Source organism: Suricata suricatta, chromosome 2, assembly GCF_006229205.1.
Source record: "Suricata suricatta isolate VVHF042 chromosome 2, meerkat_22Aug2017_6uvM2_HiC, whole genome shotgun sequence".
Classification (NCBI taxonomy): Eukaryota; Metazoa; Chordata; class Mammalia; order Carnivora; family Herpestidae; genus Suricata; species Suricata suricatta.
Window position 1 is genome coordinate 78,724,385 of NC_043701.1, and position 27,393 is coordinate 78,751,777.

Sequence of the window (27,393 nt, forward strand, 5' to 3'; positions counted from 1 at the left end):
TCAAACGCACATTTAAAGATGGCAGGTTGAAAGTGTATAGATCAGACTCTTTATATAGGAAACGTAGACATTCCCGAATCAAAAGCCACCAGGTGCTGCAGGTGTGGAAATGAAAGCTGCAGAGAGGTTGTGGCCTCGGCCCTATGTAGTTGTGGCACATGATGCTCAGCTAATGCTGTGCCCACCACCCAGCAGACCACCCAGTGGACAGGGCAAGTTTCTCATCAGCCCAGTGCAGACCAACTCAGCACCTCATGAACTTACCAGGAGTAGGTCTTTGCCTTGCTCATCAATATCTGTTACAAACTTCTCAATCGGTTGAGGAGATTTTGAGTGAAAAGCCTGTCTGGGAAGGGCAACATCTCTGGGCCAGTCTTCTTCTCCTGGGAGTCCAATTACACTGCAAAAGAACCACATAAGCATTAGCTGCTCTGCTGAAGCTGTTTTCCTGCCAAATTCTAGTTGATGGTAAAGTCTAAGAGGCAGGTATGGGGGACGCAGAGCCCAGGAGCCCTCACTTATATTACTGGTGGGACTCTCATCTCTTTCTATCCTATTGCAATATGGTGATTAGTGGATGGTATCATGGGAGAATTGTAAAATTCACTGGGAAGAAATAAGAGATTATTCTGGTAGCAGATAGCAAATATATGTGATAACGCAGAAATGGAAAATATTATATTACCAGGAAGTCCTGACGTACTGACAGAGTAGAACCTATATATCCAAAGGAGGCCCATAAGAGCATGTAATATTTTCCTTTACATGCAAGAATGCTTTTTGTGTTCTGATCAAACACTCTCAAATTGACATGATTTATGATGCTCATCTAACATGATTATTAACACATAAATTTGGTTACATTTTTTTGGCAAAGAATAATTCCACAAACAGTAATTATATACATTAGAATCAGACCAAAAAGAGGCTAAAAAGTATGTTAATCATGTTATTTTATAATTTAATTTCAAATTAATTTAACTTAGTTTTTATATATTTTATATTACAAAACCACTTTGTGGCATTCCAAAGTGAGTAAATAATAAATAAAGACAGTATCATTTATGTTTCCCCTGAAAATTGTTCTGGAATCAGAAATGTGGAGAGAGGATCAAATGATACAGAAACAGCACAGGCATCTGTGTCAACTATACTCAAATACAAAAAATAAATAAAAAAAATAGCATAGGCTTTGGAAAAGGCATACCTAGGTTCAAATTCTGCACCTACCAGTAATTGGTAGCTAAGGACCAATTACTTAGCTTCTTACTCATGTCGATATTAATGTAAGGGTGCCTGGGTGTTTCAGTTGGTTTAGCGTCCAAGTCTTGATTTCAGCTCAGGTCATGATCTCCCAATTGTGAGATTGAGCCCTGTGTCAGGCTTTGCACTAAGTGTGAGGCCTACTTAGGATTCTCTCTCTCTACCCCTGCCCTGCTCAAGCACACATGCTCTTTCTCTGGCTCTCAAAATAAACAAATAAAAGGAAAGAAATGATAATTTATGTAAAGTGCAGAGCACAATGCCTGGTAAACAATACTCGTCAATGAGGAAAATAATGCTATCAATCTAAAATATGTGGGCAATGCATTGCTACCATGCTAAAAATACCACGCTTGAGTCCTATTGATGTGTGACTTGAGGTTTTTCAGAAATATTAATGTTAGTGTCCTTATGTATAAGTTATACACTATAGAGATATTAAAGTTTATGTATAGATAGCAAGTAGGTTTGAACACGGGGAGTCAAGGGATGCAGGAACTTACATCTCACTTAAAGACTGTGATTAACTCTGAACTCAAAGGTTTAATTTAGTGGACTGAATATATGGCTTTCAAATTGACCAAACTATTTTTTTTTAAGATCTTATTTTTAAGTAATCTCTACACCCAATGTGGGTTCAAACTTACAACTCTGAGATCAAGAGGCACACACTCTACTGACTGAGCCAGCCAGGTGCCCCCTGACCAAATTATTTTAACTACAGTTAGAAATGGTGCTGGCCTGGGACTAAGGTCTTGAGCTCTGTTCTCCTGAACAAATTTCCAGGTTTCAGGAAGATGCGGTGGTGAAAATCACAGGCTGTCTGTACAGCTTTGTTCCTCCTTCCCTTACTTCAACAGAGCCCAGGTCACAGACCTCACTTGGGAAGAGCAAATACCCATACCATAATGGCACCTGTTACTGGGTGTCTGGGGAAAGACACAGTATGCCTCTATCTGTTGGACATGCTGGGAAAGCCATATTGTTGAGGCAAATAAAAACAGATTCTTGGATATATTCAACAGAACAAATGAATGGAAATGACAACTTGGGCAACATGCAAATTTGCTTAATAGCAAGATCTAGAATAAGAGGAAAGAGAAAAGAAGATAGCACTACTGATTATTAAGGACATAAATGTGTATGTTTGGGTAGAATGGAATAGGCAGAAGAAGAAAAAAAGAGAATACTTATTAAAAACTTTAAAAAATGTTCTTTCTTTCATTTTCAGCTTTTTAGCCATTTGTATATCATTTTTTGCATATCATCACCAATCATCTAGAAATCAATTGTAACAATTCTTAGTAATAATTTAACATCTTTTTATTCGCAGCTTTGAATATACTTATGTTGAAAGAAATCTGGTGATATGGGCAGCTGAATGCCAAAGGCCCTTCTTTTTATTTTTATTTTTTTGCCAAAAGCCCTTAAAGAAACACTCTCTGTATGTATGTGTATATGTGGTGTATAATTATATGTATATGTACATAGCTACCTATATAAATAACTTAACAAAAGTATTTTTAAACCTATCACCTCCTCTGATCTCATAACGACTCCTGAAATATGTAGGTCAGTTATTACTTCCTTTTTAAGGATAGGAGTGAAATCAACTGTCAAAGTCACACACAGCGAGTTCAGCCACAGAGCTCAAGTGAACCCAATTCACCTTATTCCAAATCCAATATTTTGTTTCCATTTAACTATGACTCTGCTCCTAAAAATGCTCTAAAATGTCACGAGCTAAAAGCATTCAGTTTCACTTTCAAAGTACTTGCTGCTCTTTGAAAGTATAAATCTCTCTAACTGCAGAAACATTTCCCCCCTTAAGAGAACGTGAATGTGGCTTGCCTCAAAGAAAACTTTTTTTCAGTTTAATATCCAGTATGAACTTTTATGGCCCATATATGAGCGTTGTGAAACTCTGATAGGTTCATTAACAAGTGCTTGCATCAAGTTTCAGTATTTGGACAGCTGAATATAAGCCTTAAAAGTTGACATTTATATTGGAAAGACTGACAGAGCACAAAACCTATAAATGGCAGTGGGAACAGAAATAATTTTTCAAGTACTTTAGAAATGACACTAGGGTGCAGCATTGTTTCTTTTCTTTATGCTGAAGTAACAAATGCAGAGTAAACAGAACACAATTTCAGTAAAACAATGCCAGAAACCAAGAAGTAAAATCTGAAGACACAACATATACAGAACTTTATGGCTTCTTTTTTGCTGGCAACCTAAGGTCTCAGGCCTTTGCCAAAAGTGGAACTGGCTTTCCCTTGGAAGCAAGTCAAACATGGTTGTCAAAGGTTCTTTCAGGTCTGTCTCAGTGGCTTCAGATACTAAGGGGCGCTAACCGTGCTAACAAGTTTGCAGACCCCAGGGCTGGACAGAACGCCCAGGTGGTGTCAGTAAGGGAAAGGTGCAGACAGGTTTCAACGTCTGGCAAGCTGGCTTTGGCCAAAGCCATTTTTCCTTTTAAGAGAGACATTGGTAGGTCTGACTTTCACAGTTCCTGTTTCAAGCTCACAACACACTGCACATAAAATATATTCAACAGTGATGGGCAAGAATAGATGGAGGGTTCATCACTGTATGACCAAAAAAGTTGACATCAGAAGCAGAGGAAACAGGAGTTTTGTCCTGAATCTGTCCACCTTATGGAGTGATGGTAACAGTCATCATCTGTGCTGTAGTAGTGGTAGGAGGTGGGGGGTGGGGCGGGGGAGGAAGAGGAGGAGCGGTAGTCTTGGCAGCTTTCCTGGACCTGGGAAGCCCCCAGGCAATAAAATCAGCAAATATTTTGCAGGCCTTAAAGCCACTGGGTTCTGATTCAGCAGTGACAACAGCACTAATGGAAGCCTAAAGAAGCTTTCTAGTCAATAAAAGAAGAAACTCAAGTTCCAGTTTTATTCCAAATGTTTTAAGCAGTCATGCTTGAGTAGATAGTGTTGAAACGTATCCCTGAAGAAAAGAATTATATTTTATCAGTTTTACAGATGGACTGAAAATATCATAAAAATCACTGGGATTCCTGTAAAATGTTATAGACAATGATCAGGGTTATTTTTGGTTCTAGAATTCCCACTTTTTTCTTTCTCCTCACAATTCTTTTTTTTTAAACTTATTTATTTACTTTTGAGAGAGAGAGAAAGAGAATCCCAAGCAGGCTCCACACTGTTAGCACAGAGCCCAATGCAGGGCTTGAACTCAGTGAGATCATAACCTGAGCTGAAATCAAGAGTCAGATGCTTAACCGACTGAGCCCCTGGGAGCCCCCTTTCCCCCCAATTCTGACTGGGGCTTGGCAAAAGCACATATCCCAAAAGGATGCCATAGTTCATGCTTTGTGAGAGGAAAAGCTCCTTCTTAATATCCTAGGAACATGAAAGCATACATACCCCACATGCACAAACATGTAGACATGAATGGAACTGTGCAAATCATCAACAAGCCAAGTAACAGACAATTAGAACCAAAGAATGTTAAGCACAAGGAAGGATCTTAGAACTTACGTCCAAAGTTTCATTACTGAGGTGAAGAAGTTAAGGAACAAAAAGGTTAAACAATTAGTGATGAATTATAATAATAGCTACCATTTTTTAAGCATTCATTAGGAAGCAGGCACTGTGTAAGCACTTTATGGGGCATTTTAAAGGACTTTCTCAAGATTACATAGTTATGTAGCAACAGACATCGGGTTAGAATCTAGGATTCTCATTTGCTATTTGGTGCTCCAAAGAAAAGTGGGTTGCATAGCATCACATCTTTTGCCCAGGAAAACAAAACCATGCAAAACCAGTCTGAATAACAAAAGGATACTCAATGGGGACAGGAAGCCCGGTGGGCAAGAATGGGTTACTAGGCTACCAAGGGCCCTACCTCTGATAGTGGATGCGTCTGAAACAGCCCCCAACAGACAACACCTCTGAACTAAAGAACTGGAGCTCAGCCAAGAGAAGAAGGAGGATTAGCGAAAAGATCCACACGAGCAACATACAAGCTTCCGGAGCCGAGCCCAGATAGGCCATACGTCATGATGGGCTCTGCGTAAAACAGCATGTCTGCCATGTCCCCACTCACCACACAAATAGTAACACTGTCTGAGGCAGCAGCTTGGGGGTAGGAAATACAAGAGATAAACATTTTATATAAAAGGCACTGTAAAGGTTTTAATGCTAGAGATGCTGATTTAAAATTAGAGTTACTACTTACTCCAAGATTTTTCCAAGTTGATCAACATCTGAACTTCCACGAAAAAGAGGCCTGGAAGAATAAAGATACACATTAAACAACGGATTTTTCTCAAGTTACATTTCAATCATACTGGTCATTACCATGGCTTAACGGGAAGCAAAATATTCTTTAAGGGTGAGGGTGAAGTAAAGAAGTGAGACCTTTTTGCTTTGGTAAATGAAGGCTTTTCTTGCATTTCACCTCAGGTTAAGGATATCTCATAAGCATCTGCTGGTACCTGACTCCCATGTTTTCTAATCATGGGTATCCTATTTGTACTCATTCCAAATATAGTGCAATCAGCATATAGAGTCCTCAGTTTCAAAATCCTACTTAACTTCATGATAGGGTGGAACACATCACTGTCCTAGTCCGAACTGAGGAGGTGGGCCTCTTTGAAGCTGCTCTTGGTCAGATTCTTTCTGAGCACCCTTTCCTCCCCTCTCTGCTGTATAGTACTTCCTCAGGGCTCTCTCTCTTTCCATTTGTTCCAAAGCTGTGGTGAGACACCTCTGGACCTATTTTTCTGATTTTCACTTTCCTTTCTCACAACCTCATGGAAGCCAACTCTTGGCTTCCGAGGTGATTGTGAACACAGCCCTCAGTGTCTACATGGAGCATTTAATTGGCAATTAAATGAGCTCACTTGGTGACATTTCTGGCATTTTCCCAAGTAGATCAATAGCCCTCAAGGGCAAGTACTTCTCTGGTTTGCCCCTAATCTTTGGCCCAGTGCTTTGCCTGAACAGGTGCTCAGTTAATAAACATTTCATCGAGTATATTCCTATGGTCCACACATAAATGCTTCGCAATCCCCTGCTCAGTGCCTGACAGATATTTTTCAACAATGGGCTTTAAAAACTATTTGTAGCCTATTACCAGAGGCCATATTTTAAAAATGTTATATACAAATTATAAATATAAATACTGTACATTATTTTTATAAAGCTTTAAACCTTTTAAATATTTTCTAGGCATAATAAGCACACTTGTTATATACGTCATTTATAGAGAATCTTGCAAGGTCAGTGGCTAGAAGATATCTTGCAAGCCCTCAACCATACTTTTTACTTGGGTTCTTATTCCTTTTATTTTTTTCAGGTTGTTATTCTTTAAAAGGGTTATTTGAAAATGCAGTGGAAAATACTTTATTTATGGCAATGTTATGGGCCAAATTGTGTCCCCTCCAAAATTCACGCTGAAGCCCAACCCCCAGTCGGAGGACTGACTGTATTTGGAGATAGGGTCTTTAAGGAGGTGATTAAGTTAAAATAAGGCCATTAGGGTGAGCCCTAATCCAATCTGACTAGTGCCCTTATAAAAAGAGGAAATTCGGACACACAGAGACAGCAGGGGCGTGCGTGCACACAGAGGAATGATTATGTGAGGACCCAGCAGGAAGGCAAGCCAAGGAGAGAGGCCTCGGAAGAAACCAAATATGCTGACACCTTGATCTTGGACTTCTGGCCTCCAGAATGGTGAGAAAATAAATTTATGTTGTTTAAGTCATGCAGTCTTTGGTATTTTGTTATGGCAGCCACAGCAAACTAAGATAGGCAGCTTGCAAATCACTAATGCAGCCACATTCAGACAGAAACATGGAGATGGCTTTTGAAAGCCAACCAGACAGGTCTTCAAAGAGCAGGTTTTAGAAAAGCCAAACAATGGAATCTTAACAGCTGTTATTTCTAGAACACTAATGTTGAATCTGACATAGTGCTATGCACTGCTCCCCAAACATTGTCTCATTTAATTCTCACAAAAATTTCAGGAGCAAGGTATTATTATTATTATTATTATTATTACTCCTATTGTCTGTTGAGGTAATAGGATTGGAGATGTTTCATGACTTACCTAAGGACAAATAACAAAAGGCAGACTTAAAATTCAAAACAAATCTGCCTTGCCCCAAAGCCTATCTGCTTCATTATTGTATTGTAATACATTTATTTTGTTTACTAATGTTCTCTACACTCACAGACAATCCTTATAGCTGAGGCTGCGGGGTGAAATAGCACGGAGAATGCATGCTTTTCTCTCTTTATAGAGAACCTGGTGTCTCACAAGCAGGTGTCTGTGGGATTCTGTACCCATACTGCTTTGCGAGTGTCCAAGTGTCTTTAAATTTTTGCCCTGCTTTAACAAGGAACAAAGCAATTTACCACATTGAATAAGGTTCTCTATTCTTTGCATAAACTTCCTATCTGATGGCCCTTAGAGATTTTTTAAATTAAGTTTTTAATTTTAATTCCAGTACAGTTAATATACAGTGTTTGGCACTTCTAGATTTTTATATTCTTACCCCAGCACAGTCTTTTATAGCTGTTTTGCTCACATCTTAATTGGAACCTTGTTTTTTTCCTTTCCAAAGCATAGAACTTGGGTTACACAGAAACAACACTGCTCCTTCTTTTCACACTCAACTGTTTCCTTAATACGAAAGCATGAAATTACAAAACTAAGTATAACTAGCATTATGAGGTTTGGACAACACCAACGAGCCCTCTTTGTTTAGCAGGTATCTCACATGGCTCAAGCGATTGGGCATGCCAGGTGAGTAGGGCCAAAGGGAACAGAGAGCATGTGTTTAATCTGATGATCTGGTTAAGTAGCTTTGTAAACATGCCACACCCCTCACCCTTCAAGAAGAAGACTGGTATCCAAAAAGAAAGCGTGAAACTGAGGATCATGGCAGTTTAAAATCAACTGGCCATGGCTACTGAAAAACAGAGCAGACTAACTTAAATGGATGTTGTTCCCAGGCAAAAGGAGAAGAGCATCTCTTTCCTGAGCTGGGTACTGGACCCAAGCCTGATACTCAGGGGTAGCAGTGGCTTATGCCCTTATTAGTTTGGTTTTTGACTTCCTTTTTTCTCCCGTGGCAATATTTTAACATTTTTTGCTAGCTCCCCTGTGCAGTTAAGCAAATGCTTGCTATACTTTATCTTACATATGCTACATGTTTTAGCAGAGGGCTTTCAAGTCATATAGTCAACCATACTGTGAGAGCCTCAAGTTTTATCTCTATTGGCTGGACTTGGCCCATAAAATGAAATGTGCTTTACAGCACAGTTAGAACTGGCTCATTAGTTTGGCATCCTTTAATGAGAGCAACAAGCAGAAGGTCTGAATCATAACCATTCTTCTGTGACCTTCTATGGGGAGTACCAGAAACTTGGAAGCAACAATTCAGTGTACAGCCCAAAATGACTTTTGCCACACAGGAAGAACCACTAAATCCTGACTGCATGCAATTATCTCCTATAAGATAGGTCGGTCTCTGCATGTAAAAACAAAGTCAAAGATCATGGAAATGAGTCACATGAAGTGGGGTAACAGGCCTACTTGGTACTGGTACTCTTAATTGACCAAAAGGTTGGTCACAAATGTGATCAAACTCTTAGAGCCATTCATTCAGTTTTTAGCTAAAAAGTTTCAAGTTTGTATAAGCTAGTTTTATGACAGAGGATGCTAAGTTCATCAGGAGTGTGGAGAGTTAAGGTGGGTTTAGAGGAAAGATGAAACCTTCCACCATGAGGAATTCTTGGGGATGCTATGGCGAAATATGGAAATGTAAGAATAAGACCATCCCAAGGACATTATATGATACAATCTGATTTTAAGGCTCCATGGTCAAAAAAGTCTTGGCTGTATCAGGTCTCTGACCTGTGTGCATCAGGTATGAAGGATTGTATTTTCACTGAGGTTACTCTGAATATTTCTTCCTTCATCAGATAAGCTGAGTTAAATATCCTTCAATTCATATAATTTATGTCATTAGGTGGACCATTATGGACATAATCTTTGACTACATTCTTTGGTTTAGTGGTGAGGGAGAGTTTAATTCTACGGCCTTGAATAATTTTTATAACTGTAGGAATGATTCAGCTAAAACACACATACATGAGTCAAACTTGGCTAGTTCTTTATTACCATGACATAGGTCTGAGCTGGAAGTAAGTAAGGGTTGAAGGACCAATTTAATGGGGGAGAATAAGACACAGAAAGACTGAAAGACTGGTACTGAACTAGAGATAACCAGACAGAGACAACGTGAGGAGGCCAAAATAACTTTGAACTCTGTTTCTACCTAGTTCTTAAAAGTCTAGCTCTTCTGGAAATCCCAGGGTATATTTATATAGGCCCTTCTTGAAGACTGAAGATGGAAAGAGAATATTCTATTACATATCATGATACAGAGGCTCTTAAAAATTAAAAAGTAATGTGTGTTTTTTTTTTAAGTCACTGTAGGGAGAGGGGAAGAGGATCCAGTAAGCTATTCCATAAGCTTCCCAGGTGACATGCTTTTACACCAGTTACTTCAAAGCAAAATTAACAGAAGAGAGATTCTACTGAAAGCAGTAAATCTGAAGGTTGGTGTTATATTTTTTAAAACCCTTCTTTATATGCATGTTTTTTGGGGGGTGAACTAGTAAAATGGAAAGGTTATACCTACCAAGAATATTCCCCACTAAAAACTGTGCAACTGTTTTACTGGATTAATATATTTAAAAATCCCTTTATTATACAGGACATTACTTAAGGTCAGTAACTTTTATGCACTTTACTATATCAAAAACTATTAATTGATTAGTTGCTTTAGATGAGTTCTCAGTAGTTTAAGCAAGGGTTTGGGTAGTGGCTCACAAACATTATCTTTTATTAAAGACATTTGTTGCATCTACATTTCATGAATCCATTTCTAATTTTATACATTTCTTTCCCCTTCACTTGGCCTATTATGTTACCTTTTCCTCAGAAGATTTTCTCCACACTCACTTGCAGGGACTATTCACATTATTTTGCATAAACCTCCTTCTGACTCTCATGGCCCTCAACCTCTTTTATATTTCAAATTCCCACTTAAACTACAGATGACTCTACCGGAAGGCCTTGCCATTCTACGTTTGAGGTCAATTTATTTGACAAGATAAATAATATTTGGGGGTAGGGGGATATCTGAAACTGAACATCGCTATGTTTTGATGAAAGAATTTTAGGTTAATTCCAAGTATTTTCTTTAAATACCTTCCTTCACTGTTACACTTGATAAAAGTTAATGCTGATAAGATAAACTTTTTCTGAAAAATTTTTAAAAAATTTATACATATAAGCATTTTTTCTAACTAAAAGGAGATTATGCCAAATATAATGGCAGATTGCTTTCATTTCAAACCACAGCAAAGTCAATTTTCTTCTCATATGACCGTAGGCTCTGTCATTTCAAAACAAGAATGGTTCTTGGGGTTTTCTTTAGCAAGGATTTTTCCCAAAGCTCTTTTGAATTTTTGAGTTTTAGTCTTAATGCACACCACCTTCAGTCCGCCTTCCCTGACATGTTGATTTTTCAGGACTGGGGAAAGGGCACAGACTTTGACGATGGACAATCCTGAGTGTGAATCCCTACTCAGCCATTTCTCTCTGAATGACCCTAGGAAAGTCACTTAGCCTCTTTGAATCTTACTTGCTTTCTCTGCAAAATATCCAGTTTATAGCATACCTACAATAAATGGCAACTAAACACACACATACTTTCTCACACTTACGCATGGTACATAGCTCTCCTGCTCCTTGGCCACTATTATACACAGATGACAAAGTATTTCACATAGTGAACAAGAAAGGAAGGGGACATTTGTCACCACCTGGTGGATGCCCAAATCATATTAAAGCCTAGTAGGTCTTCTGCTGGGGTCATTATTCTCTAAACCTCTTAGATCTTTTACATCTTTATCATCAAGAAAGGAAAAAAAGAATGTTAATTTTTCAGATAAAGTTTGATTAATTTTGAATTGGAAATATCATTTCTTCCTCTGCATGTAGTTTTGGCAACCCACTCACCCACCGAGTCTTTTAACCATGAAGTGAATTTCCTTGGGTCAAATTACAAAGGGTACCACGTTTCAGATTACATGCCTTTTTAAACAAACAACTAAAAATGACATATAAATATTATTCATAAGCTCAGTAAACAGTGGAAAACATTCAGAAGTAGGGTATGTTTTCTAGCAGATGAGACGTGTATGCTGATATGTCTGCTATTATAGAAAGGAAATGATTCATGCATAAAGGAAGATGAAAGGTTTATGTTTGGTTATAATACATTCATTGTACTAAAAGATGAGGAAGTCATGGATCACTCCATAGAACACCTCTGTAACCTGCCTTTGACCTACAGCTACGCTTTAACTGCTATCTTTCTTGACTAATAGCAATTTTCCAGGTCCATAAAATGACTTTTTGAAAAACATTTCCTACTATTTTATACTTGCTCCCATCTTCAGTTTTAGATAGTGCTTTTTATCTGTTCAGTTAGAAATGTTAACTTATCACCTTACAATTACCACCTATGCAAATAACCACATTAAGTAGGAAACCAATTAATTGCTTTACTTTGTAAATGCTACTTGAGTGATCTCCCACTAAGCACATAGGGCTGCATTAGGTGCTGGGAGAGAACCCTTCCCCCTAAAAATATATTAAATATAAATATTATGTAATATATGGTCTTAATATATGCTACACATATACTTGAATTATATACACATTTTGATATTAATATATTACAATATAAATTTATAATATTTACAAAATAAATCTATACATGTATTACATCCCATCATAATGATCCTTGCCTCTACGGGAGACAAGAGATACAAATGCAGGATCATGAAATAAAGATGTTGATCTCATTTTACTGGTGGGAGACAAAAGTTCAAGGCAATCATTTAATCTTTACTAGAATGTTGGGAGGTGGTCTGATTAACTGCCTTTCACTGATGAGAACTAAAGAAACTTCTCCATGAAAACTCTATTCAGTAAGTGGCTAAGTTGATCTGTCTGACTCCAATAAACAGGAAACAGAAGCTGTGTTTTATAAAGATTAATATGGCAGAGATTTACTGAGTCACTCAGAGGGGACCAAGACAAAGCTAAGGAGGCCAGTGGGGAGGTCACTGCACGAAAGAGATGTCAAGGACCTAAACCAGGTGGACAAGCAAATGGGAAAGGGCACTAAGACATTTAAGGGAATGTGATCCAAAGTTGGTAAAAAAAGGACTCAATAAGACTTGGGAGAAGAAGTGTGGTTTTAAGTTTCCACTATTAGTAAAAACCAAGCTTAATGAGAAAGACGGGGAGAGGGTGGGGTGGGGAGAGAAGACTGGAAGATAATTAGTTTTAAGTATATTCTTTCCTTTACAACATAAAATAATGCATAAAACAATGCTTGAAGTCTGAGAATGAAAAACTTGCAAATGATAGTTTAGCAAACCTAGGTATATACCCAAAAATACTGGCAACATATGTGCACAAACACTCGTACATGAATGCACACAGCAGCAGCAGTATTCATAATGGCCCAAAGTGGAAAACAACCCAAAAGTTCACCAACCGACAATGGGACAGCAGAGTGTCCAAGAGCCACACAATGTTGTTCAGTCAGACAACGGAATGAAGCACTATTACAACATGAATGACCCTTGCAATCATTATGCTAAGTAAAAGTAGCCAGTCACAAAAGACCATGTATTTATTGTAGGATTCCATTTATATAGAAGAGGCAAATCTTAGAGAGTCAGAAAATAGATTAATGGCTGTTTAAGTTTGGGGGGCTTTGGGGAAAATGAGGAAAGCCTGGTAATGGGTATAGAGTTTCTTTTTGGATTGATAAAAATGTTCTAAAATTGGCTGTGGTGATGGTTGCCCAACTCTGTGGATATGCTAAACTAAAAACCGTTGAACTGTACAATTTATATTTGGTGAATTGTACAGTAGGTGAATTTTATGTTACTAAAGTGGTTTAAAAAAAATAGTTAAGAAACTACATTTCCAAGCAAACATTACAGATTCAGAAGGACAGTAAAAAAAAAAAAACCAACCAAACAAACAAACAAAAAACCCCAAACAAACTGATTAAAGCCTAAATTTATAAAAAAAGCTTAAGTCGGGGCACCTAGGTGGCTCAGTTGGTTAAGTATCCAACTTTGGCTCAGGGCACGAGCTCACAGTTGGTGAGTTCGACCCCCACGTCAGGCTCTCTGCTGTCAGCGTAAAGCCTGGAGCCTGCATCGGATTCTGGGTCTCCCTCTCTCTTGCCCTTTCCCCACTCGTGCTTTGACTCTCTTCCTCTCTCAAAAATAAATAAACATTAAAAAAATAAAAAATAAAAAAGGCTTAAGTACGTGGTGTTAGAATACAGTGATAAACATTTATTTTACCATATATTCAGTCAAGGACCCATTTGGAGACATGTGCTCTGGCAGTTCTGAATAACCTACTGGATATAAGATCTGGATTTCCCCAAACATTTGATTTACCAGATTAGAACTAAATAATAAGCCAAACAGTCTTTGTCCAAAAAAGGGTATTTTTACAAAACTATCTTCTGCTTTCCTCCAAATGGCAAGATTATGGGTGATTTGTTTGTTTTCTGCATTTTTCTTTTTTTTTAATTTTTTTTTTGTTTTATTTATTTTTGATACTGAGAGAGACAGAGCATGAGAGGGGGAGGGGCAGAGAGAGAAGGAGACACAGAACTGGAAGCAGGCTCCAGGCTCTGAGCTAGCTGTCAGCACAGAGCCCGATGCGGGGCTCGAACCCACGACCGTGAGATCTGACCTGAGCCGAAGCCGGAGGTTTAACCGACTGAGCCACCCAGGCACCCCTGCATTTTTCTCTTCTTTATTCAGCATTTTGCCCTAATAACTTTAAAATCAGAAGAAAAACCCCTAACGCTGTTACTTGCAATACAGTACTGCATGTATGCAATCTGCCCACCTCACCTCTGCATTCCCATGTCTTCTGCTAACCCATTTCTATTACTTGGTTGCTTGTTGGTCTCTCCAGCCAAAGGGGAAGAAGCTCTCTGTGGACAGGGCCAACCCTTACTTGCTTCTCTACCCAGGACACATAATTTACTGCCCACTCTGTCCGTGACTGGCATTCATTTAACACACAGGAATGGTTACTGTTCCCTGCACTGAGAAGGCATTCTCTCCCTTCTTCCCATCAACTTCAGTTCTTCTCATCTCAAAATTCATGCCCTTGCTTCATCTCTGGGAAATTCCAAGTGTGGGCATGTGTATTTGCACTGATATAAATAGATGCATATGCATTTAGAGCCAAAACAGATTTGATTTATATTGTTCTGTTTATGCTTTAACTAGTCTGCGTTACCAGATGGTATCATCCTGCAAATAATGGGTATTAAAAATGGGGGCTGGCTGACCATTGGTCTCCTACATCTCAGATTTCACCAAAACCACCCAAGAAGCAGCAAGAGGCATGCTGGGTAGGAACTTTGCCCTCAGGTGCTCTTCTTCACCCAGGCAAGCAGGTCAGGGATGGGCTCTTTGGAAGACAAAGAGAAGGGATGAGAAGTGTAGCAAAGGACAAACAGAGTGAAGGATTAAAGAGGGTGTGGAGGAGAAAGACATTCTGGAAGGAAACCAGCCCAGAAAGGAAGGGGGGCTGGTGGGAAAGAGCAAGGGAGAAAAAAAAAAAATTAAAACCCCAAGTAATATACGGCAAGGACAGGGCAAAAAGAAGAATCTGAGATGAAGTCCTATCACCAAGCCAGAGACAGATAGGAAAAACCCTCTATCAGGAAAGGGAGGCGCCCCTCCCAGGAAAGACCAGATGAACACAACTTAGTGTGCTGCCCTAGCTGTCCGTAGTAGGGGATTCAGAATCTGGTCATTTCCTCAAAAATAAATAGCTGAATTAATTTTTCCTTGTTACCAGATGTGAATAATGTATTTCTCCACAGAGGGCTCATATTTTACTGGACTATGTATGAGTAACGTCCTTGAGAGAGAGAGAAAGAGACAGAAAGAGAGAGCGTGCATGAGAGGCAGAGAGGAAAACCCCACCATTTTTCAATTCAAAATTGAGAATTAAAATTAAACCAGACCTCACCAAACCACTTGAGATGTCTGAAACATTACGAAACTTACAAATTAATACACTTACTGACTTAGTCAATTTTATATATGACTCAAGAAGCCTAAGTGGTCATGAATTAAAAAAAAATAATTTCTAAGCACTTCAATAAGTATTAAGTATCTGTTGTTTGCCAGAAATAATTATTGCTCTTAAATACTTATTTAATTAAAGAATTGCCTTTCTGTTCTTCCAGTGCTATCTTTTCTTGTCTCAGTCAACTTGGGCCTTGACAAAATACCACAAGCTGGGTGACTTAGAGAACAGAAATAGTGTATTTCCCATAGTTCTGGAGGCTGCAAGTCCTAGACAAAGGTGTCTGGTGAGGACTCTCTCTCTCCAGCTTGTAGATGACCATTTGCTTGCTGTGTACTCACATGGTGGAGAGAGAGCAAGCTCCCTTGGGTCTCTCTTCCAATGGCACTAATGCCATTATGTGGGACCCTCATCTAACCCTGAATAATCCCAATGTGTCCAAATAACATCATAATTGGAGGTTAGGGCTTCAACATCTGAGTTTCGTGGTAGAGGTAGACAGACACAAATGTTCAGTCCATAACACTTCCTTCCTCATTTACTAAATACAATACTCTCTAGACCTTTAAAATTAGAAAGCTGGGCATGTTCTTTTCCAATAGGAGCAAGAAACATGATTTGTCTCATTCCATGTTTGGAATCCAAGTACTCATTTTACATACTTTCCAAATATAAGTTCTTGCCAAATTACATGTTCATTACTCTCCCAGTGCCTCCCTTATCTCTGGATGCTCTGCCATCAGACTGCTTAGCGGAGTTTTTAAGGCAGGGAAGAAATGGTCCACTTTCTACAGGCTGGGTTCCTAGTTGCATTATTACATTTTCCTCCTCACTCTTGCCCTGATGTCTGACCAACTACTGCATAACTTTGCATTTGGAAGAAAGTTTTAGTATAGGAAAAAGAGATGAGTCAAACCTAAGAAGATATAACTTGAAAGGTGAAGTATGTATATCAGTATTACCAATTACCAGGAAACTGGAGGTAGTCTGTGTGACCTGTGACCCCTATTGGAAGCCCCTCACTTCTCATGGGCAATAAAGCTTCATCAGCAGCCAGACATCTCAGGTTCAGCACCCTGGGGGAAGTGGCCTTCTGTCTGTCATATAAACCCAGAGAAGAGCTCTTTCACCTGTATGGAAATTGCGGCTGTAATACTCACTGTATTTTATGTTGGGTTTGGAACTGAGAAACTTTAATGATAACATGTTGGAAGATCATTTGAGGCAAGGGGATGGTGGTGTGTGGAAACACAGAAAAATGATCAGAGATTACCAGGACACCTGGCTGAATTGGTGCCAAATTAGTCGGGTTTTTTATTATTAATTGGGCTCGGGGCTTATCAATTACTTTCACTCTGCAGAACTCTGAACTAGAGACTTTCTTCAACCAAACTTGAAACTCATTAGACCCATGATAAAATCATTTGTCTACAGTCCTAGCCTTTCTTTATACTGTGCCTTCTTAGGAGAGAAAGAAAACCTGTAATAGGGAGCTAGCTGGTTCATGAATGAGAGCCTTAGCACTCATGCTCCTCAATACTTGGCCGTATGGGTAGAGCACCCCAGGAACAGGGTAACCAACCAGCCCAGTTTATCCACAATGGCCCTAGTGTCAGTTAGCACTGAAAATTTTGTATCCCAGGAAGTTTCTCTGTCCAAGGCAAATGGGGTGGTTGGTTACCCTAACCAGTAAACCCAGAGCAAGAGGTTGTAGAAAAGGAAATTTAAAAAAAGAGAGAAAGCTATAAAATTTTTTTTCATTGTTATTTCTGAGGGCTGTTTTGAAGAATCAGATAAGCATTTCTCAGTAAGAATGAAGGTGGTTCAGACAGGTTTCATTCTCTTTCTTCCTAACAACTGACTGCTACTATGTGATAAGGGACCATATTATTGATAAGCTCCCTCCTCCTCCCATAATTCAAGATGTTATTACTCTCTTCTAGCAAATGACCTCACAAAGTTATATATAGTTGACCCTTAAGCAACACAGGTTTGAACTGCACAGGCTCACTTGTTTGAGGGTTTTTTGTTTGTTTGTTTGTTTGTTTGTTTTTACAGTACTGTAAATGTATTTTCTCTTAGGATTTTCTTAGTCACATTTTCTTTTCTCTAGCTTTCTTGGAAGGATACAGCATAGAATACATCTAACATAAAAAATACGTGTTTAGGTTCTCAGTAAGGCTTCCAATCAACAGTAGGCTATTAGTAGTTGAGTTTGAGGGGAGTCAAAAGTTATATATTCATTTTCAACTGAGCAGGGGAGGGGTTTGGTGCCCTTAACCCCTGTGTTGTACAAGGGACAATTTGTCCAAGGGTCAAGTGCCTAAGGAAAGAGCACTGCCGATGACTTTGTCTACTTGGTGACCAGTCTGAGGGAAGTGTAGGATCTAAGAGGTGACCACCAATAGAGACCAGGGTGGAGTTAATTATCTAAGATGACAAGAAGTATTCATCTTGTCCAACCTCATTGACTGGTAGCAATAGGCTGTGAATCTGGCTGAGAATAATTCTGAAGTGCTAACTAGGTGTAGCAGGACAGAGGGCTGAGATTAATCAGCAAAACGTATGGAAAATAAACTAGCCATGGGAATCAAGTGACCTAGGTGAATCAAGTTTTCTCTCTCTGATAAACTGACATCAAAACAATATGCAAGGAATACAAGTTAGCAAATGTAAAAGTTAGCCCATCTAAAAATGACGTACTCCAAAAGGAAATATCACATATATTAAGGTAGCAAAAATGTATCTTTTGAAGCCACTTCTTAAATTTATTCTAGGAATCCATCAGAGTTTGTCTTTGACATAATATTTTTGCCAAAGAGAGTCTTACAAGCTCTATTGTGGGTCTTTTAGTGTGTAATTCTGACCTCCTTTATGCTCACTTACACATGCTTTCTCCTGTAAACACTGTAATGTTGACATCAACAATCTGTCAGCGAAACGACATAATCCTGGGATGAAGGTTTTAATGTTGATTTTGGGGGAAAATAATCACTAGAAGTTTTCTCAAACAGAAGTGTCTGTTGGTTCAAGTGGCTTATTTAAAATTAAAAAAAAAAAAAAAAAAGCAGCTTTACTCAAAAGAGAACCAAAAGGATCACTCAGAGAGCATTACAAATGATCCAAAAATACACTCCAATTGGATTCAATCTGGTTAAAAATACTCCAAACAGCGGAAGACTGATTTTCTCATTTTTTCCTTACAAAAAAAAAAAGTCTGTTTAACATACAAATATGGATGTCAGTGATGTCTACATATGACACTAATACTGAGAAATTAGTGCAGTGATTAGTCCACAAAAGTTAGCATTTATTTTCTCAGGATAAAATTTTATTGACCCAAGAACCACCTTAATTTTTTTAAAAGGCTTATTTAGGGGCACCTGGGTGGCTCAGTTGGGTGAGTGTTTGTCTCTTGATTTCAGCTTAGATCATGTTCACACAGCTTTATGAATTTGAGCGTTGAGTCGGGCTCTGTACTGACAATGTGGAGCCTGCTTGAGATTCTCCCTCTCTCTTTCCCCCTCCCCCCCTTGCACTGTCTCTGTCTCTCTCAAAATAAATAAATAAGCATTTAAAAAAAAGGCTTATTTATTGCATATATATATAGTAATGTTTATTTATTTTTGAGAGAGAGACAGAGCCCAAGTGGGAGAGGGAGAGAGAGGGAGAAACAGAACCCAATGCAGGAATCGAACTCAGAAACCATGAGATCAGGACCTGAGCCAAAGTTGGATGCCTAACTGACTGAGCCACCCAGGTGCCCTTACTGCATTTATATTTTTAATGATGGGTGGGTACTTTAAAATATAACAAACTTGGGGGTGCCTGCGTGGCTCAGTCGGTTAAGCATCTGACTCTTGATCTCAAGTTCATGTCTGGATCTCAGTGTTGTGAGTTCAAGCCCTGTATTGGGTTTCATGCTGGGCATGCCTACTTAAAACAAAATAACAAATTATTTTGCTGATTATAAATGTATATGCAATGTAGGAAATTTGGAAAATAGTGAAAAGTATATGGAAGAAAAAAAATCACACAGCATCACTTCATTTCTTTTTCTCTTTTTATATACAAATGGATAAGATGGTATCTCTAAAGATGCCTTCCCTTTCAAACAAACTAAGGACAGTACCATACCCCACAGCAGAATCTGAATCCCAGCTCTGTAGTCCTTGGTTTGAACAAGAACAAAGAGACAAGAAAGTGATTAGCAGTCATTACAAAGCTGTGACTGAATACAACTCAAGCCTCTATGAAGAGAAGAATCAAGGACGTATTTAAAAAAAAAATTATTTGCATACACCTTTCTACCTACCCTTTTAGATAGTTTATATCTTATGACAAAGAGTAGTAGTCATCTTATTTTTTCCTTTCTGAATTGTAGAGACAACTGGTATCCTGTATGAATCTAATATTCCTATCCAGTATATTTTGGGTAGAATCCAATAATGTGTGATAACTCAACAATTTAGCACAGGAAGCAAAGCCCACAACATTCCTTAGAAATTTCACACACTATCTAGACAGAACAGACCCATTTGAATGGGATTTTTTCAGTAACATTTGAAGAATGTAATTTTTCAGGGTGGACACACTGGGTTTGTGACAGATGCAAATTCAGATATGAAAAAAACCACACAATTAAATGATTCAGACTCTTGCGTTGTGCTTCCACAGACCTTATTTCTGCACTGGTCAAACAAAGGAAAGTTGATGTCTGACAACTGTGGATGACTCATCAGAGGAAGTTCTTACCATATGGATGTGCTTGTTGAAATAAAGCTGGTTAACAAAGCCAGCCTTTTTTCTCCCTGTGGGCCAGTGAGGGTTTCATTTTAGGAAATGGAAGTGTCAATGTGGACAAACTGTCCTCAAGTATTTATAGCATAATGTGTAGTTTCCTTAAACTGCCTTTGAACAAAGAATATGTGAATGAAAAATAAGATCTAAATTTCTCTTATTCTCTTGAGTCATCTGAACTGTGCTCTGTTTATAAAACCTATTTATTAGCATTGTGACATGGACATACTGTGATAGGAAAATGGTATAGCTACTCTGAGGTATACTATTGGTTTAAGGGCTCTTTATTAAGTATATTATGCCTTTGTCGTATTCATCGCAAACATTTTCTCCAAGATTACCATATGCTTTTTGACTCTGAGGTATTTTAATTTCTTGATGAACTAAAGTTTCCAATTTTTATACAGTTAAATATTTTTGTGACTTAAAAACAAAAAAGATTTATTTATTTATTTTTGAGAGAGAGCAAGTAGGACAGACAGAGGGCAGAGAGAAAATCCCAAGCAAGCTCTGCACTTCTCAGCCCAGAGTCTGATGCAGGGTCACTCGCAAACACTTAACCAGCTGAGCCACCGGAGTGCCCCTTTCTTTGACTTTTTCATGTTTTGAAAGTCTACTCCATTCTAAGGTCATAAGTATTTCCTATAGCTTCTTTATTATTTAATGGTTTCATTTCTAATACTTAAACTCTTTGAACTATCTGTTATTTGTTCCATGGTAAGGAATAGAGACTCTAATTAGATCACCAGTCCTTACCTACCCATCCCAACAAGTTGACCAGTTACCCTATCTTACTTGTTGAACAAGCCAGTCTGTCCTCCAGAATTGTGATTTTGATAAGTCACATCATTTCCTAAACTGGGGTCTTTTTCTGGGGTCTCTGGGGTCTTTTTCTAGGCTCTCTATTCAGTTTCATAAATGCCTATCATTTCTTCTGCTGGTACTAAATTGTTTTCATTATTGTAGCCATATAATGCATTTTAGTGTTTCATGGTGAAAAGTTTTCATTTTTAAAATTTTTAGTTTTAATTCTTGGCTATTTTTACCAGTTTAACACTTCAGATGCATTGTAGAAAATCTCCCTGGGATTCTGATTGAAGTTGCAAAAACCTATGATTTAATTTAATTTGGAAAAATCTTCTATCTTTTCAATATTCAATCTTCTCATTCAGGAAGCTATAGCGTCTTCCTAACATTTAACTGTTCTCTACATCTATGTAGGTATTTTAGATCTCAATCAAGTTTATAGTTTTCTGGATATAGGTCCCACACATTTGTTCACATTAGTCTACATTTTTCATTTTTACTGGGAATGAAATGGAGCTACTACCAACTCTGAAGAAACTGTCACTCTGTTGTCTGAGGTCATAATCTTGACTGTTCTCAAGTCATGGGTTATCGAAGATTTGAAGAGTGGAAGAAGAAGGAAAAGAGGGGCATGTTGGGGGGGAAGAGTTCATATGCATAGTATGAAGACTGTAAACCTCCCAGAAAGGCTGTAAAGGTTAAAAAACATGTAACCCAAAGCACCCGGGGTTAGTACAAAAAAAGAGAAATGATGTGCTAATAAGCACTCAGATTGATGACTCATTGCATTGGATCATCCTTGGGAAACCACCTACTAAGCAGAATTAACAGTTAAGGCGTTATTTTTGGTGCAGGATTCATTGCTACTTCCTCTTGGGGAAAAAAACCCTAATATATCCTAGCTCCCTAAAACACTTGAAAATGGTCACCCTTGCAGACCAGCCTATCAGGTAACAATGCTATTTTTAGAATAGGCAGGGTTATGTCCCCTGTAGAGACTTCTTTAGAACAAGATAGAAGCACTTAGCCATGTGTAATGGAAAGGAGAATAAGCCAGGAGACAGAAGACCCAGCTCCTAATACTGGCTCTGTAACTGATTAACAAAACAAATCAGAGTGCAGGCAGGCAGGCCACTTAACCTCTGTTCATCTGTTAAAGAACAGTTATTACAGTTTCTGCCCTACTCTATACCACAGACTTGCTACCGAAATAATAAACTATGTGGATGAAGCAGTTAGAGCCACTGAGAAGTAAAATTAGTTTCTCAGTGGAAGTAACGCCCTCTAGCAAATAGTAAATGTAATGAACGTTCATTCCAAAGTTATTCCTTTTTGCTTAATATTGTGTGACCGCCCCCATCCCTACCCCTACCATGGGTTCTTTTTCTCATTGTGTCTCAATGTGCAAAGAAAATTCAATGCTGTTCTTTTGGTCCCATCTCTCAACAAAAATCTCTGAATTTAATTTACTTGTGATATTCTGCTGGGCTATTCATAAAGATCACTGGCTCAGAAAATTTAAAGATGATGCAGTCAGGAAAATGACAAATATGGGGGGAAATGTATTTTCTTGTTCAGTAACCATGGCAGTAAAGCTCTTTAGTTAGATCATCCCTCTCCCACTTCAATACAGTAGTAAGTGAAATACACTCCCTCTCTCTGAACATATTGACAAATTATTGTTAGAATGTATATTTCCCCCATTAGTAGTGAGTTTGAATATTTTAATTCTTTTTTTTAATGTTTATTTATTTTTGAGAGAGAGAGATGGAGCACCAGTGAAGGAGGGGCAGAGAGAGAGAGACAGGGAGACACAGAATCCGAAGCAGGCTCCAGCCTCCGAGCTGTCAGCACAGAGCCTGATGTGGGGGGCTTAAACCCATGAACTGTGAGATCATGACCTGAGCCGAAGTCGGACTGAGCCACCCAGGTTCCCCTGAATATTTTAATTCTTATATTTATTTATCATTGGTAACACTTCTGTAAATTTCTACTTCTCAGTTCTAACACAGTCATACAAATTTTGCTTAATGAAATGGGGTAAGAACTATAAGTAAGACATACTTTGCTAATCCTTACAAGCAACTCTGAAACAGTCCTGACTAGCTTTATTTTATAGCTGAGGAAGTTGGGGCTCAGGAGTTCCGTAATTTAAACAGACACAGTCATGTATGCGGTAACTGTAGGAGCTGGAATCAATAGTGCTAATCCTGATTGCTTATTGATACTATCTTATCATATCTTAAATGCAATCTATGACAGCACATTAAAAGCCGTATGTTACCAAACAAATGCTAAGGTCAGTCTTTGGCCTCAGCACAAAGTCTTTGTTTTATTTATGAAAACAAATGAATTTATAAGAATGAGGAGATTGAAGGCAGAGGATTCTATTTACAATCTGTTCACACTGCTTATGAGGGAGGTAGGAGTCTATCTGCCATGTATTTGACTTTATAAGAGAAGAGTATTATGAGCAGACGTTTTATGCCGGTCGTAGAAATGAAACGTGCTTACAAAAAGTACTTTCAGGGGGTGCCTGTGTGGCTTAGTTGGTTAAGTGTCCTACTCTTGATTTCGACTCAGGTCATGATCTTAGTTTGTAGGTTTGAGCCCCACGTCATGCTCTGGTGCTGACAGTGCGGAGCCTGCTTGGGATTTTCTCTCTCCCCATCTCTCTGCCCCGCCCCCTTATAAATAAATAAACATTAAAAAAAAAAACACTTTCATGTTGTGTTGCTTTAGCATGTAACCAAAACATACCTTTGCTTACTTTGGTTTTGCATGCTAGGAAGTCTTAAAGACATTTAAATTTTTTTATGTGGTAACCAAACTGCTCTTTGACATTAGTTTACCAAAACATCCTTGATGTTATTATTTTATTAACCATGAGTACTGCTTTTTAAAAACATAATTTATTATTATTTTTTAAATGTTTTTTATTTGCTTTTGAGAGACAGAGAGAGACAGTGCGAGCAGGGAAGGGTCAGAGAGAGAGGGAGACACAGAATCTGAAGCAGGCTCCAGGCTCTGAGCTAGCTGTCAGCACAGAGCCTGACGCAGGGCTCGAACCCACGAACCGCGAGATCATGACCTGAGCTGAAGCCGGACACTTAACTGACTGAGCCACCCAGGCGCCCCAAAATCATAATTTATTTTAAAAGATAAACCTGGCACCCGAGAAGAGGACGTCCCCAATCCCAGGGAGGAGTGTTCAGGCTCAGCTTGGAGTGGCCGAGTTCCATGGCCACACTAACCCCAAGCGCTGTCACAGAACAACGTCCTACTGTCTCAGGTTTCACTGATGCACTCATTTCAGGCTGAACTCTCCTGGTACCTCTCCCCACTTGTTTGGGCATTCTGCCGATGCCCAGATAGAAGGACGCTTCGGAGAAAATGTGGGGTTTGCCTCACAGAGTCTTGGCTTTGCAAGGCGTGGGCTCTAACAGACAGCGGGACAACACACCCTGTACGGACCTTCCAGGGCAGGCTTGGACTCCAGTCTTGCCGTGCTACCGACCAGCTGTGACCCAAGAGAACAGCATGAACTCTGAGCCTGTTTCTTTAGTCTACTCCTTGAATGTCCCATCACTTAACATACTAAGTTATAACAATAATGTCCACAAATCAAATATATTTTTCCTACTAATGCTTGAAAAATGTCTTTTGATGCCCAGAGTTAACCAGATATATAAAAAACATATAAAGAAAATATAAAGAAATTACTAACTTCTGCTTTTCAAGCACAACCACCATATCTCATCAAATGTAAGATGCTACCAGTCGTAAGTAACATCCTGGTTCTAAAAATAACCAAATATGAAAAAAATGAACATCTCAGAAACACTGAAATAGGGTAGAATGGCTGATAACATAGTTATTTTCTCATTGGGAGGTAGTGAAATGTTCTGGGTGTACTGTGTTCAGACTCTCTTCAATATTACTCTGGAACTATGTCTTCTGTTGCTTTTTAGATCCATTTAATTTTCCAGTTCACCAAATACAGATTTACTTACAGGTTTTTTAAAAAATCTTTTTAAAGTATTAAAAAAAATCTGGAGCTTTGGTGAAAAAACATGGAGAGCTGCCAGTCTAAAGTTCTTAAAAGTAAAACAGCAAACAGAAACCTTGATTGCTAAACACTTCTCAGTTACAACATGCATTTGATAATTGACGAGTGGTAGCAACTTTACTGAATATTTGTTATGGAAAATTCAGTAAAGAGGATTATAGGGTAAATTCTTTTGACACAATTTGGTGACCAGACCTCCAGCTTCCTTTGTGTACTGGTGGACTGAGGTGCATGTTAGGAAGCTGATAAAAATAGCTTCAGTTAAGCTCTAGTCATTCTCTTCTCTCCAGAGAAGCTTTCATGCTCAGCAGTATTACCAAAGAGCTTGAGCTTGGTACTTAAAGCCTTCCTGTTCTCACTGGAAAATTGGAGTCAGTGCCTGAGCACCACCACGCTAGCCTCATGCCTAAAGATCCCATCACACTCTGCAGGCTTAAGCTGCTTTGTATAATTTCCTTTGTCTCCCCCACCTGTTCTCTAACTTTTTGGTTGTTGTTTCTTTGTTATGGGTAGTGACAGTTTCTGGTTTCTTTCGTTTATCAACGGTTTCCTTTACCACAGACTCTATTCCTTCTGCTGGAAGCCTGGCACAACTGGAAGCTGGAAGAAAAACCACAACTGAATAGGCTGGCACTTACTTTAACAGTCATTTCCAACCACAGATTAATACTATTACTGGATTTGACTAACGGCTCTCAATCAGCCCAACTGTCATCACTTAAGAACATGAGAGCCAGTGAAGCCAAAAGGGAAAATAGAAGCAAATCCAAATCATGGTGTAGTTCTACTGATTTCTCATCTTTTGAATCCAAAAGCACCTCTCTGGATATCCTCTACTTGGTTCTCTTACTGATCTAATGTATGGATCAGGATTTAATAGCCTCATGCTATGACCAGTGGGAGGCTGAAGTCAGCTGGTAAGGGTTGCCATGGCCTAAGAGGACAAAATGCTTGGCTGCCCACGGAGTGCCTCTGTATCCTGCACCTTGCAGTGTCCTATAGTAGGGACCCCTCCCTAATGAGAGAGAAAAAAAGGGAGAGAAGACTTCAAGGTCACCTAGATATGCGCCTAAGTGCCTACCTCCTCCATGACCTTGTAAACGAAGACAGCTTAATTAAACTGCATGTTTATGTGTGTTACCATACATGGGAGACAAAGAAATAGAAAATGTATTAAAAAAACTACGCCATGTGATGTGGGTCGCTCAGTTCTTTGGGTACGAATAAAGGTTGCTTCCTGGAAAGAAAAGCCTCAGTGTCACGACTCTCTGTGCGAGGATCCGGGAAACTGCACTGGATGCTGGAGTTCAAGGATGTTAAGTATCTAGTATCAAAGTGCAAGTGAAGGAGGTCCTCTTGGAGGTTCTGTGTTGATAATGGTGGTGCCGCTCAATGCTAGCCTATCACAGTCAGGAACCTGGTCTTTCTCGTCAACGTTTACCTTGACATAGCAGACTCCAGGCCTAGGATAGGGGATACCAAGAGAGGGTGGTATGGTATATGATACGGTATATGGTTAGCTCAGCTAAAGTCAGAGTCTATCCCACCTTAGAGATTTCTGCATTAACAGAATTTCCATTATATGAGTAAAGAGCTCTTTTGGGGAGGAAATTGGTAGTAGTCCCCATGTTTTGGTCCTGACAATCTATCTACACACAGAGAAAGGAGGATTTGATTATTATTATTTTCTTTCTTTCTTTTTTTTATTTTTGGGTGTTGGTTTCTGGCTTTATATTTTAACATTATAACTTTAAAATAATACCTATAATTAGCAAAAACCATTATAAAATGCATTTTGGAGTTGTAAACCCAACTGCTTATAGTATACATGTTTTTTTTTTTTTTTGAGGATTATTATTTTCTAACTGACAATTGTTATATCCTACTCTGGATGGTGTTTCAAACACATTACTCCCAATCTTTCTCCTTAAAAATGTAGTAAAAGGCATGTGTTTAAGACACTACTGGTGGAAAAATAAAGCATAAAAATCTTTCTGGAGGACAAACTGGTTCCATGCATTGAAGGTCTTAGGTTTTTGAATATTTCTTACCACACGATTTCACTTCCAGGAATTAGTCCTGGGGAAACAGTCATGGGATCCAAGGACAGGTATTACAGTCTTGCTTTAAAAATCCCTGCAGGGGCACCTGGGTGGCTCAGTCACTTAAGTATCTGACTTCAGCTCAGGTCATGATCTCACGGTTTGTGAGTTCAAGCCCCATGTCGGGCTCTGTGCTGA

The 27,393-nt window shown here is 38.8% G+C and overlaps 1 protein-coding gene and 1 long non-coding RNA gene across 4 annotated transcripts in view; one reads left to right on the forward strand and one right to left on the reverse strand.

The window, feature by feature from the left end:
- CDK6 (cyclin dependent kinase 6) overlaps nt 1-27,393 on the reverse strand; it is a 243,150-nt gene that overhangs the window by 9,859 nt on the left and 205,898 nt on the right. For all 3 annotated transcript variants that reach the window (XM_029929062.1, XM_029929053.1, XM_029929070.1), the window contains exons 6-7: nt 5,479-5,529; nt 265-400 (exon numbers count right to left, since the gene is read on the reverse strand). In XM_029929062.1, coding sequence (XP_029784922.1) covers nt 265-400; nt 5,479-5,529 — 187 coding nt within the window. The remainder of the gene's footprint in view (nt 1-264; nt 401-5,478; nt 5,530-27,393) is intronic.
- On the forward strand, nt 6,809-26,390 carry LOC115282877. The gene is made up of 3 exons (XR_003904778.1): nt 6,809-6,977; nt 9,742-9,872; nt 25,715-26,390. It is a non-coding gene; the product is annotated as an uncharacterized LOC115282877 (long non-coding RNA).